Source organism: Priapulus caudatus, unplaced genomic scaffold (genome assembly GCF_000485595.1).
Source record: "Priapulus caudatus unplaced genomic scaffold, Priapulus_caudatus-5.0.1 Scaffold81, whole genome shotgun sequence".
NCBI classification, from domain to species: Eukaryota; Metazoa; Priapulida; class Priapulimorpha; order Priapulimorphida; family Priapulidae; genus Priapulus; species Priapulus caudatus.
In genome coordinates, this window is record NW_014577142.1 from 440,602 (window position 1) to 453,313 (window position 12,712).

At 41.8% G+C, this 12,712-nt stretch overlaps 1 protein-coding gene across 1 annotated transcript in view; it reads left to right on the plus strand.

The window, feature by feature from the left end:
* LOC106821648 (ATP-binding cassette sub-family F member 2-like) overlaps positions 1–12,712 on the plus strand; it is a 22,295-nt gene that overhangs the window by 4,282 nt on the left and 5,301 nt on the right. The window contains exons 3-11 of the mRNA XM_014826538.1: positions 1,707–1,928; positions 3,932–4,120; positions 5,284–5,424; positions 5,952–6,078; positions 6,427–6,529; positions 6,953–7,048; positions 7,578–7,697; positions 8,175–8,264; positions 8,586–8,769. Coding sequence (XP_014682024.1) covers positions 1,707–1,928; positions 3,932–4,120; positions 5,284–5,424; positions 5,952–6,078; positions 6,427–6,529; positions 6,953–7,048; positions 7,578–7,697; positions 8,175–8,264; positions 8,586–8,769 — 1,272 coding nt within the window. The remainder of the gene's footprint in view (positions 1–1,706; positions 1,929–3,931; positions 4,121–5,283; positions 5,425–5,951; positions 6,079–6,426; positions 6,530–6,952; positions 7,049–7,577; positions 7,698–8,174; positions 8,265–8,585; positions 8,770–12,712) is intronic.

A 12,712-nucleotide genomic window follows, 5' to 3' on the forward strand; every position in this document is an offset into this window, starting at 1 on the left:
CCCCCTGTTTGAATTTCATCCTGGGGAGAACCCTGATGTTAATATAGCTAAGTCATTAAAGTTACACAGCTGTATCTTTACTATACTGTATTACCAGTAGGTATAGCCTATCATAGATTTTAGATCTGTATTAGTAGTATCCTAGATATATGCTCTGAGCGCGAACGCGGTGGCAGGAGGGCGCACTTGATTCGGTTGCCAGTGAGTTTATCAGAAGAATACCTGGCTACAGTACACGTCAGTTGAGCGGTGTCGCTCTGCGGCACTTGTTTTTTAAGTATTATACTTTTTTTCAAGAAAATACACTTTTTATACTTTTTTCATGCATAAATACTTTTAAATACTTTTTTTCGCCAAAGATGGTCAAAACTCGTCAGACTTACATTTAGGTACACTATATTTGATGAGATTAAAGATGTGCTTTGCTAGTCTTGTTGCAGAAGTGATGTGTGCTCTGTTCAGTGGAGTGTTTTTGCTCTCAGCTCTCTGCTGTCAGTGACCAAATGACAGAGCATTGCAGTGTTTCCCCTGCATTGACACGAGCGAGGGGGGCCACCTCGCTCAAATTCTCAGCCGTCACACAGAAATTTGTCAAAAAAACCGCCTCGCTGACGAAACTTTTGGCAACTTGAAAAGAGATTCAAGAATCTCATACAATGTGTCCATAATAGATTAGAATGCACCAAATTGCACCATTTTTTCAAAAATTTCCTGGGGGGGGGGCATTTAGTGCCCTAGGACCCCCCTAACTGGCAAAGCACGTGCACTCCTTCCTTTGCTAGGACCTTGAAACACAGAAACACCACAAAAAAAATTACCGCCTCACAGACTTTCCTGGCCAAGGGATTGCATTGCATATACCAAACTGAGGGTTCAAGAGACAACTCCTCAAGACATTGCACACATAATTCCTGAAGCTTGTTTACATGCTGCACATAGGCTATAAGGTATAAGGTAACAACTTAACAAGTGACTACAAATCATGGTAGGTGATACAAATTTATACTTTTTTTAGACGATTGTGATACTTTTGTCTGGACAGAGTTTAAAAATTTTTTGTAATATCCTGAGTGGCAGCACTGCTAATGTTAAGAGTAATCTAAAATTAATGCAGAAAATCATGCTCGTGAAGAATGTTAACTCGGTGCCACCTAAAAAAAGTGAGGGAGTAGTCTACTCGAATATTACATCAGATCAGCAGAAAAATCGTTGGTCTCGTTCAGGTGGTGCCGATGCAGAATCTGTCGGACGGTCAGCGATGCAGGGTGTCGTTTGCGTGGCTCGCCTGGTCAGCGCCGCACATGCTGCTGCTGGACGAACCGACGAATCACTTGGACATTGAGACAATCGACGCGCTCGCCGCAGCAATCAACGAGTATACCGGCGGCATCGTGCTAGTCAGTCCAGGACGAAATTAATGAATTATCACGTATTTGATAGGATTCATTCTGCTTGCAGGGATATTCACGGATGTTTGGCTGACGTCTTTTCTGTTTCATTCCCAGAAATATCTAAAACATAAATTCCATGATTATTTGAGTATAAAAACACGTATAAGGCCTCACAATGACAGCGCTTGAGGAGATCCATGTAATTGTTATTTGCTCATATGTACATGCTCACGTCCTCACGTCCTCATGTGTGCACGCGCCTGTAAGTCCGAGCTGCTTTTAAACATATGCTTCGCTCTCTCCTTCTCGGCGCAGGAACAACGAATGGCGTGAAAGCGGCGACAAACGGCGTAGATCGGCTGGCGCTTGACGACCACTCACGCGCGTGCACGGGCGCGCTCGGCTCGCACCCGCGCAGCCTCGACTTCAAGCTGATCGGCTTCTCCGTCACCTTCCACGGACAGGAGCTGCTCGTCGACACACACCTCGAGCTGAACTGTGGTCGCCGGTACGGCCTCATCGGGCTCAATGGCAGCGGTGAGTGATATATACTAGTCTGAGTAAGAGCATGGTGTGTGTGTGTATGTGTGTGTGTGTGCGCGTGCGTGCGTGGGTGTGTGTGTGTGCGTGCGTGCGTGGGTGCGTGCGTGAGTGAGTGAGTGAGTGAGTGAGTAAGAGAGTGCGTGCCCGTGCTTGTGTGTGTGTGCATGTGTGCATGCTTCTGTGTGTGTGTCCATGCATGCGTGCATGCTTGTGTGTGTGTGTGCATGCGTGCATGCTTGTGTGTGTGTGTGTGTGTGTGTGTGTGTGTGTGTGTGTGCATGCTTGTGTGGGTGTGCGCGTGTGTGAGAGATTTTTAAAGTAGTGTATGATCCGGTCGCAAGTGCTTGGCAGACAGATTCTGTGTGGGGCTGGTTTAGGCTGCTGGTGTGGTCAGTTAGGGGGGGAGTTTGCTGTACGGTTTTATTCGGCCTAACAGCAGTGCTGAGTTATAATCTCAGCAAAACTGCAGTGTGGTGTACATGCACCCAGGACAGGGCTCGAATTAAGCGACGAGAAGGGCAAGGCAATTTTTGTAGGGCATGTGAGAAATCGCCTTGAATTTTCTCTAAAATGGAAGGGCACAGAGGCAATTTTAAAAGTCACCAAGGCAACTCTCAAAATTTGAGAAGAGCACCAAGGCACTTTTGTAAAATAAAGGAAAACTTATAACAAATTAGTACATCAACATCGTCTTGCTTTTAATGTAAAAACAATATGCACCCATGTAAGCTTACACCGTAACACCGACACCTGTACCCACCTCTGCTAATGGAAGTACAGTAACAATAAATTTTACATGCCCGCTATCAGGAGCGAATAATTATCCGGTGCTGTTATTATTCCCTCCTGCGACTATCGGTTTTAAGCTCATCATTGCAACTCCAGCACGCACGCGCACGTGTTATGTTGACTCGACTAAAGGCTTGACTCGAAACTATGGCAGTAGATTAAAGGGCACCGACGGAAATTACACAAAAGGGCAAGGCAGGTGACTGCTGCCGGTCGGGTTGGATTTTAAGGGGCAGTACGGCGATTGATAGGGGCACCGACAGCAATTGCCGTCGGTGCCGTCGGTAAATTCGAGCCCTGACCCAGGACACATTATTATCAAGATATATTAATATCCAGCATTGCTATTTGTGTTCATGATGAGGTGGCCAAATTGATATCATACTTAACCCAGCGTTCGAAATTAACTGTAATCCATTGTCCACAATACATGAAATTCATGGTGTATCTATAAAAAGTAAAGTATTTATTTGAACAGAAGGCCAATAAGTTTAATAAGATTAAAATCAAGTATATTTTTTCCAAAATTCCGAAATTCTGAACTACCAGAATTGCTCACAGACTACCAGATTACAAAATCTAATAGTCTGTATGACTGCCAGAAAAAGAAGATTAATTTTGCACCTTGGTTGAATAGTGGTATAATGGAAATTTCTAATCCATAGCACAGTATGGTATGTGCTGTATTCTGTTTTGTACAAACGAGTTCTTTTCTTACGTGGTTATCTAATGAAACTGAAAGTGCATGATCATGTTATATTCAATGTTGTTCGCTCCTTACCTTCATACATCAATATATATATGGTCTCAGATATGCAATTTGAATCTGAGTTTTGAAAACTATAACGTACATCATACATGTATGGCACAGTAATGTTGTTATACAATGTATATGGTTTATGTATAACGTGTGCAGATTGTGCTGAATTTCTGCCTGTTACCGATGATTTTAAAATCCTTTCAACCTTTGCAGCCGTCATGACAGATATGTCTACGAGAGTAGTCTTGTAAACCAAGATCTGTGTGACTATAGATTTAATGTTTTTTCTTGTTGCTAGTTTGTTAGCTATTGCACTGACATTGTTACAATTGAAATGCAAAGAAACTCGCAAGTAAAACTGCATCAACTAAAAGATTGCCAGCCGTACATGTGCGTGTGCATGTGTGTTAACAATTTTGTTACAGTCGGGAAATTGTCGATCTTCTAGGGAAGTCAACGTTGATGTCGGTGCTGGGACATCGAGAAGTGCCCATACCCGATCACATTGACATCTATCACCTGAAGCACGAGATTGAGGCGATGGACAAGACAGCGCTCGAGAGTGTGGTTGACGTGGACAGTGAGAAGAAGAGACTGGAGCACGAAGCAGAAGAACTTGCCCACTGCGAGGATCACGGTATGACAGGGGTAGAAATTAAGTTTTGAATACGGGAGTCCAACGGACTCCCTACCCTCAAAAAGAGGGAGTCCCCAGCAAAATAATGGAGTCCGCAGTCTGAAGTTCAAAATTAAAGATATTAACAATAACACGTGCTTATTTTGAAGATTCATGCGGTTGCACGTCTGCCAAATTTTATTTGGACATTTGCTGAAAAAATACGGTAATTCCACGTGGCCGTGCTCTGGAACGAACTAGTTGGTATAGTATGGCAGAATTTTCAGGGAGTCACACGGACTCATGCATATGTCAAATCAGGGAGTCCGACAGTAAATCAAGGAGTATTTGACTCCGGACTCCCCTTAATTTCGCACCCTGGTATTACGAGCATGACGAGCGTTTCGTTTCGTTTTCGTCACATTCTGAAACAATTTGCTTTGGCAAATACACAAGCAAATGAGAACGTCTTCCCTGATATTCCCTGATATTATTAATAAAATGAAATTGTAGTTGTGATTGCCAAATAGTTACGAGTTACTTACTCATTCACATAAGTGATTTTCTTGTTAGATTAAATAGTAAAAGTTAGCCTGTAAATTTCTAGCCCTTCATTATGACAATTCCTGCTACAAAAACAATGGGTAGAAATAGTTAAATAGTTAAATAGCTTTACTCATATTTCCTGGGATTTGCTCGGTTTTCTTTGGTCTTCAGAATATTTAGCAAAATCACCTATATGCGCAAAAAACGATTGAGATTTTGGTAGCCACAATAGACATTTATACTGTTAATGCTGGTAGCACAGTATCAAACACTAGACAGATTTTGGGTTGCTTGTCTGGCTTTGTGAAAAAACTAGTTGGGGACTAATAATTAGCTTGGATTATTCATGACGAGATATTGCTTTAGAATTTCAATTGTAATCTCATTTAAATTAATTAATCAAGTAACTTAATTATTCAATAGTTTCCATAGGTCATTAGCATGATGGAGCATGGTCTGTATGTTATGACTCATATATGGTACGTGAGAAATCTGTTTAGGCTAGTATCAGTCATTGTAGAGGATAATTTGTGCCAGGTAAAAAAAATATTGGAAATCGTTATTGTTTTAACTCTGTTTGCCAAATAATGTCTGTCGCTGTCAGTGTCCTGGTGCTGAGCTTTTGTGTCTACGTGCAGAGGCGCATGATCAGCTGTTGGAGGTTTACGAGAGGTTAGAAGAGCTAGACTCTGACAAGGCAGAGATGCGGGCCGGCCGAATTCTTCATGGTCTCGGCTTCACAAGAGACATGCAGCACACCTCCACAAAGAACTTCTCTGGTGAGTCGTATGGTCTTTGTGAGACATATCCATCATTTATAAGTTTGTCAAATGTTTTTTTGTTGTTGTAGACATGCCTAGCAGGCACCTGCCTTTGATTTTACTTTCTAATTCAGTTATGCTAGCTGTATTTCTTTGTTAGAGTTGGAAGTGCTGTATAGGGATCTTTTTAACTTATCGTTTTCTTATGTTTGCTTTGCACGCTCCTCTCTATTTATTCCATTGCATGCTCTCATTTATCCATACTTCTATCCGATTTCTATTTGTGTCATTTATCCTATCTCTTTCACAAGTCTCTTCCATCCCTCTGTTCCAGGCACTCTTATATTCTACATCTTACAGACCATTTTCCATTTTTTTTTACTTTTTAAACTTTTCCAATTTATGTTGGACCTTCACCCTAATTATCTCAGACCCTTTCCTTTTATATTTGCGATCCTATCTATATGATATTATTTCTGAACAGAGCCATGCGTGTACGTCTAAGTCGAGCGTGTCGTCAGATGTGCTTGCGGTTGTTTTCACAGGTGGCTGGCGCATGAGAATAGCTCTCGCGCGTGCTCTATACATCCGACCACACCTGCTACTGTTAGATGAACCCACCAATCACCTCGACCTGGACGCCTGTGTGTGGCTTGAAGAGGAACTTAGATCGTAAGCCCACTATATATTGTTTCGAATTCTGTAAGATCAGGAGGAACTTAATTCAGAAGTCGCATTATATTATTTCTGTTACTGTGAGACCAAGAGAAATGAGAAATGTAAATACAGTTCAGTTGTTTTGAATTATGTAAGATGAGGTGGAACTTAACTTGTAAACACTGCTATATTGTTTCTAACTCTGTGAGGCCCAGGAGAACTTGAGATCGTAAGCAGCATTATATTGTTTCTATTTCTGTAAGACCGTAGAAAAACTGGTCACAACAAGACCTGGGTCACAACTTAGATTGTTTGTCATTCAGTCGCCGTGGCGAATAACAATGGCATCTGTTTGTGTTTCAGGTACAAGCGTATCCTCATGCTAATCTCTCACAGTCAGGACTTTCTGAACGGCGTCTGCACGAACATCATCCACTTGCAGAAAAAGGAGCTGCGTTACTACGGCGTAAGAGGCTTTCACAGAGAAAAAAACCGGGAATACGTGTGATTTATAACAAAATATCAAGCTGTTGTTGAAAATATCGCAGCAAACACTTGTAACGTGGTTGTCATGTAGTACATTTGACTGTGTATGTCAATACCTTGGCCAAGTGAATTCAATTTAAATTACGTGAACACCACTGATACGTTTGCTATTGGAGATTTATGCATTGCGATAAAATCAATGTATTCCCTGGTTTTTGTTTATGAAAATCAAGAATCATTACTTTTTAAATCTAACAATTTCGAATTTAATTTAAAAAGTGAAATCAACATTCAAGGAGCCTTTTTCATAATGTCAAATTTATAGCTTTAAATTGTAATGTGCCTGAACACTACTATTAGTTTGTTGTATGGACAGCTTCATCGTTTGTTTGGTTTTCGCTAGGGTAATTATGACCAATTCATGCAAACGAGAATGGAACTGGAAGAGAACCAAATGAAGAAGTTTCGCTGGGAACAAGATCAGATAGCTCACATGAAGGTGAGTCAGAAGCCTAGGCATTACTGTGTCCTGCTGTTACAAGCAGTGTGTTTATGACTGTACATTTGTTCAAAGATAGCAGACTGGAATGTGCGAGGAGAACACAGAAGTCAAAACCCCCATTTTAAGTGGCCGCATGCTTAATTGTGGTGGCTTGGTGATACGTCAGCCCCTTGGAGTTTTACATATCATTTTGTGAATACAACTTGTTCGAATTCATATTAGGGGTACAGACCTGCATTCGGTAGTGACAGCCATCCTTACGTTTTGTGTGATTTGCATTTAGCAAACGATAATATGAATTCACGCTGGTAGTAATAATTCATTTGTGCCATCTCTTCTGCATCTGTTATGATCAACTTTATTCAAAACTGAATTTTAGTTTGGATAAAGCTGGAAATAATAGTCCAACGTTTATAAACCATGTCTTTCACAATGTCTGTGTTTATCCAGGATATCTTTCACACCTGTTCTCATCTTGCTCGTGGCTACGCGTATCTAATGGTATTTGACTGCTCTTCGATTGCAGAACTACATTGCCAGGTTTGGTCACGGCAGCGCCAAGTTGGCACGACAGGCTCAGAGCAAAGAGAAAACGCTCGCCAAGATGGTGGCGGGTGGACTTACTGACAAGGTCGAAGAGGACAGAGTAAGTAGTGTAATGCTCACAGTCTGAATGCCCATGTCAGTGCTGCATGAGAACTTTTCTTCTGTGGGGGGGGGGGATTTGACACAATGAGTGTTACATTTCTATTTGAGAACCCAATGTTGTTGTTGTTATTGATGTTGTTATTCAATAACATTGCAATTCAATATTCAATTACATTGGTAACAAGCAAATAGTTCCTATGTGTGCTGTGTCCATGTGAACATCACCATTTGTAGTACACTTTGGTAGGATCCAACTACTCAAGAGTATATTGAATCACTGTTTAAAAGCCAATGTGCATTGAAATTGCAATCACAGCATTTACAAGTTATATGGTAGAAACGCTATAATGTTTTTTCACCCAGAATTACAAGGTACATATAACCATAGTATTAAATATCTAAGTCTCACGGAAGTTTAGGTAAGATCATGCGTACATGCCTTTTTGTGACTAACACTTAATATTCTACATTACAGACGCTGTCCTTCTACTTCAAAGACTGCGGAACAATCCCACCTCCCGTTATCATGGTTCAGAATGTCAGCTTTAGATACAATGATGCGAAGGTATGGAACCAATCTAGATGCATGTGAGGTGATGTAAACGTCAATGTAATGTTCTGTATATTGCATTACTTAAATCCTTAAATGCTTCCCGGTGTTGGGAACTTCACTGCCTGTAATTCCACCAGTGCAGTTACTAGAAATTCAAAAATTATCCAGTGATATCTGGGAGTGTATGTAGTGTATTCAATGCATTTACAATTCAATCTCATCGTACTATTATAGTTGTTTGTATGTATTTAGGTTTTACGCATACAAAGACCTAGTATATGTATTCAGCACCTCTTAGTTATAGTAATTTATGGATTTCTTTATTTGCCTAAGCCTTTTATATACAAAAATCTTGAATTCGGCTGGGATCTGGATACACGAGTGGCGCTTGTCGGTCCAAATGGTGCTGGAAAGTCTACACTGCTCAAGCTGATTCAGGGAGATTTGGTGCCTACGGAAGGCATCATTAGAAAGAACTCGCATCTATCCATAGGAAGATACCACCAGGTTCGTCCACGTTAGATAATGATACCCACTTCCACATCCACGTTCCAAACCGATAAGATTTGATTAGGCACAGCAGTGCATGTGTTGACGTGCGTGCGTGCGTGCACTTACATTGTATTAGTACTTGCATACATTTGACACACGATCGTTCTTAAAACGTCCTATTGTTGACTACCCTCTCTCCGAGGGCACACCCTGTTCATGACACTTTCTCATTTTTAACACTCCCTGTTTATAACATGCACTTTGACTTTAATCCAACATGTTCTTCTCATGGTCCTCATTTTTAGCTCACCTTGACATCGTCAAGCTGAGCTATTGCCATGGGTCGTCGTACGTCATACGTCCGTCCGGTTAGCTCACCTTGACATCGTCAAGCTGAGCTATTGCCATGGGTCGTCGTACGTCCGTCCGTCCGTCGTACATCCGTCCGTTCGTCCGTCCGTCCGTCCGTCCGTCAACATTTGGCTACGGTCAACGATAACTCAGGAACTGTTTGACCCACATGTTTGAAATTGGGTATAGTTGTTACTGCTATGCTCCCATATTGAGCACGCCAGTCGACGTACTTTCGAGCCACGGCAATTTTTTGGCAAAAATGGGAATTGCCATTAATCAGTTCAGGTTCAACGGATTTTGCTCATTTTTGGTATGTGAATGAATAAGGGCTAGGGGTTTTGATATTTAAAAAAAATTATGTAAATTAGGTAGGTTTTGGGAATTATATAGCATATTATAATATAGACACGCAGATAACAGTCTGTGTGGTGTCACACTCGTCTGGTTCGTTTTACAAGATTTCATTGACAATATCTTTAATGCAAAATTGGTATTTCCTCGCCACTCTGCCGATAAAACGTCTATATTAGAGTAAAGTTTTACAAAACATGTCGTAACGCAGCATAACCTATTTATTTCGAACGCCATCGCTAAGAAACATCAAAGCGGGTATAGCGCCATCTACCGTCACAAATTGTGATTCATTTTGGTTTATAAATTATTGCGATATACAGATGGCAACCGTGTCCTACCTCCTAAAAAAACTCATGTACGAAGTAAACACTTCCATGCACCAAATTAACCTTTGACCAAAAGTTGTGATTATGGGAGGGAAACACCATTGCACGTGGTATATAGCAGCTACGTGCATAAAGCGTATCCTTCTTTCAAATCTACACCAGTACACATCGGGAGCTCGCGCTTTTAGGCAGTGCCTAAATCTGATATATAAAAACGTAATGGCGATGCATTTAGTGTAACGCCATCACTCGCCCTCACTCAAGACTTTCACAGCTCAACATTTATTTCACATAAAAAATTACCACATAATTATCAGACGTATATAAGAGTTCTCCCATATACTACTGCTTTTCATATTCTAATAAGTACGCGATGGTTGCTGCATTAAAACTGACTTCTTCCAGCTCAATTGTGTCTGTTTTGTGGGAGCTACAGTGTCATGACAGCTTTACATTAATACGCTCAACATTCTTAACAAATTTCCCTGTTGTCACCAAACACCCTCATCTTCATGCATTTACATCATACATTTATTTTAGCACAGTTTTGTATTTAACTTGCCCTGTTCTCAGGCATTTTTTGTTTTTAATATACTCATTCTTACCAAACACCCTGAACGTAACACGTCCTCATTTTTAACACACCCCATTTGCATGCAGACTTGCTTTTAAGACATTAGTGTTCCTAACACATGAATTTTCTGAATACATGCTCTTATTTTAACACACGCCGCGCCGGCGGCCGCCCCCATTTGTAATGCACTCTCCTGCGTAACACAAGTGTTCTTTACACACTCATGTTCTTAACACATCTCCTGTTTGAAACACATGCTCATTTTTAACACACACCCATTTGTAATACAGTTGCTGTTAACACACCCGTGCTCTTAAACACACCTGTGTTGTTTACACACCGTGCTCTTAACACACCTGTGCTCTTAACACACCCGTGGCTCTTAACACAACCTGTGGCTTTTAAACATGGGCCCAGTGCTCTTAACACACCTGTATTGTTTACACACCCGTGCTTTTTACACACCAGTGTTGTTTACACACCCGTGCTCTTAACACACCTGTTGTTTACACACCCGTGCTCTTAACACACCTGTGTTGTTTACACACCCGTGCTCTTAACACACCTGTGTTGTTTACACACCCGTGCTCTTAACACACCCGTGCTCTTAACACACCCCATAACTCTTAAAGCATCGCGCCGTGGATGCTCTAGTCAACTCATCGCTGTTGTTATTTAACACCACCCGTTGCTTAACATCACTCTTTTTTTGTTACTCTTAATCTGCACAGCCGTGCTTGTCTCAACACACCCGTGCTCTTAGTCTTAACACACCCGTGCTCTTAGTCTTAACACACCCGTGCTCTTAGTCTTAACACACCCGTGCTCTTAGTTCTCTAACACAGCCCGTGCATCGTTTAGTCTCTGAACCACCACCACGTGCTCTTAGTCTAACACACCGCCGTGCTCTTATCTTAACACATCCCGTGCTCTTGTGCTTCTTCACGAGCCAGCATTTTCTTGTATTGCGCACCCTTGTTTTCATTACAGCACCTTCAACGATGTTCAAACTTCGACCGATAGCTCGTCCGGCGTATCGATTACATCTTCGAAGTGCTACTTCTTTCTTTCTCAATGAGAGGATCGTGGAGATGATGAGCGATGCATTCCGGCCGGTATGGACTTACCGGCAGCCAGCAGGTATGGGCACGCTCTTTACGAAATGAACCTATGTGAAAGTAGCTATAACCAATGATGCACTAGTTTACACAGTATGCATTATATGAATATTTTGTTCTTGTCTGAAAATCTGATTTTGGTACATAAATGATGATACAGTTCTGTAATTTTCATTGGGTTTTTTGAGGTTTTTTTTATAGGGGCGTAGTCTTTAGGTGGAACCAAGTTCTCAGACCAATGTTCGAGTGAAAAAACTCTTCGTGCATTTGGGCTTCATTTTGAGGAAACCATTTCAACTAATGCAGTGCTGCCACTTTATACTTTTTAGCTAATTCTGACGTAGCAGATGCAGCTTGTAGATATCGTCATGAATGTGCCGTCCGTTCCGTCCGTTTCAACAGTCTTGGAGCAAAATCTTAAGCCGCTCGATGTATTCGGTCCTCGATATTCTCGGACGTGGGGTATCAAAACGAGCTTTGGGATGTCCGAAAGCTCGGGGGTGCAAAACGTCAAAGGTCAAGAGGTGTGAAAAGAAGGGAACACTTCCCCTCGCTTCATTAAGGTAATAGGGAGGAAATCAGAATTGGTGGCGGCACAATCTTAATCACGCTTCGACCTAATCGCTTCGTTGATAGTCTGGTGTATAGGGTGCTATCATTGTAGGTATAATAGCCATCACTGTGCGCGGAAATTGGAGTCACAGTCAAAGCGTGCAATGGGGGCAGTAACAGGGCAGATTTTTAGACATTTTCTGAGGACATGGTCTGATCGGAGGCGATTGCACTTTTGTCTTTAGCGGTGACCTTTACCATTTTTTATGGCTTTTATTGAAAGGAACCATGAAATGTACTTTCCGTTGTACATGCGAAGAGTATAGTTTCGGATAACCTTTTGACCCTCTAAGAGGATCGGTTTAAACATGGACTTGTTGATCTCGTTACAATAGGACTGAACTGCTTTGCTCATTAGAGCACTTTCAACACCCGCCCTCCTCCCCTCCCCCCCTCCCCCACCCTCCCACAACCACCCACCCTCACCCCCACCACCCGACTATCAGCTCAGCGAGCTCGACGCATATTCTAATGTTAATATAGCGAAGTCATCAAAGTTACACAGCTGTATCTTATCTACTCTACACTAGTAGGTACTAACCTATCATACGATTTTAGACTGTATTAGTAGTATCCTAGATATAGGCTCTGAGCGCGAGCAGCGGTGGCAGGAGGGCGCACATGATCGGG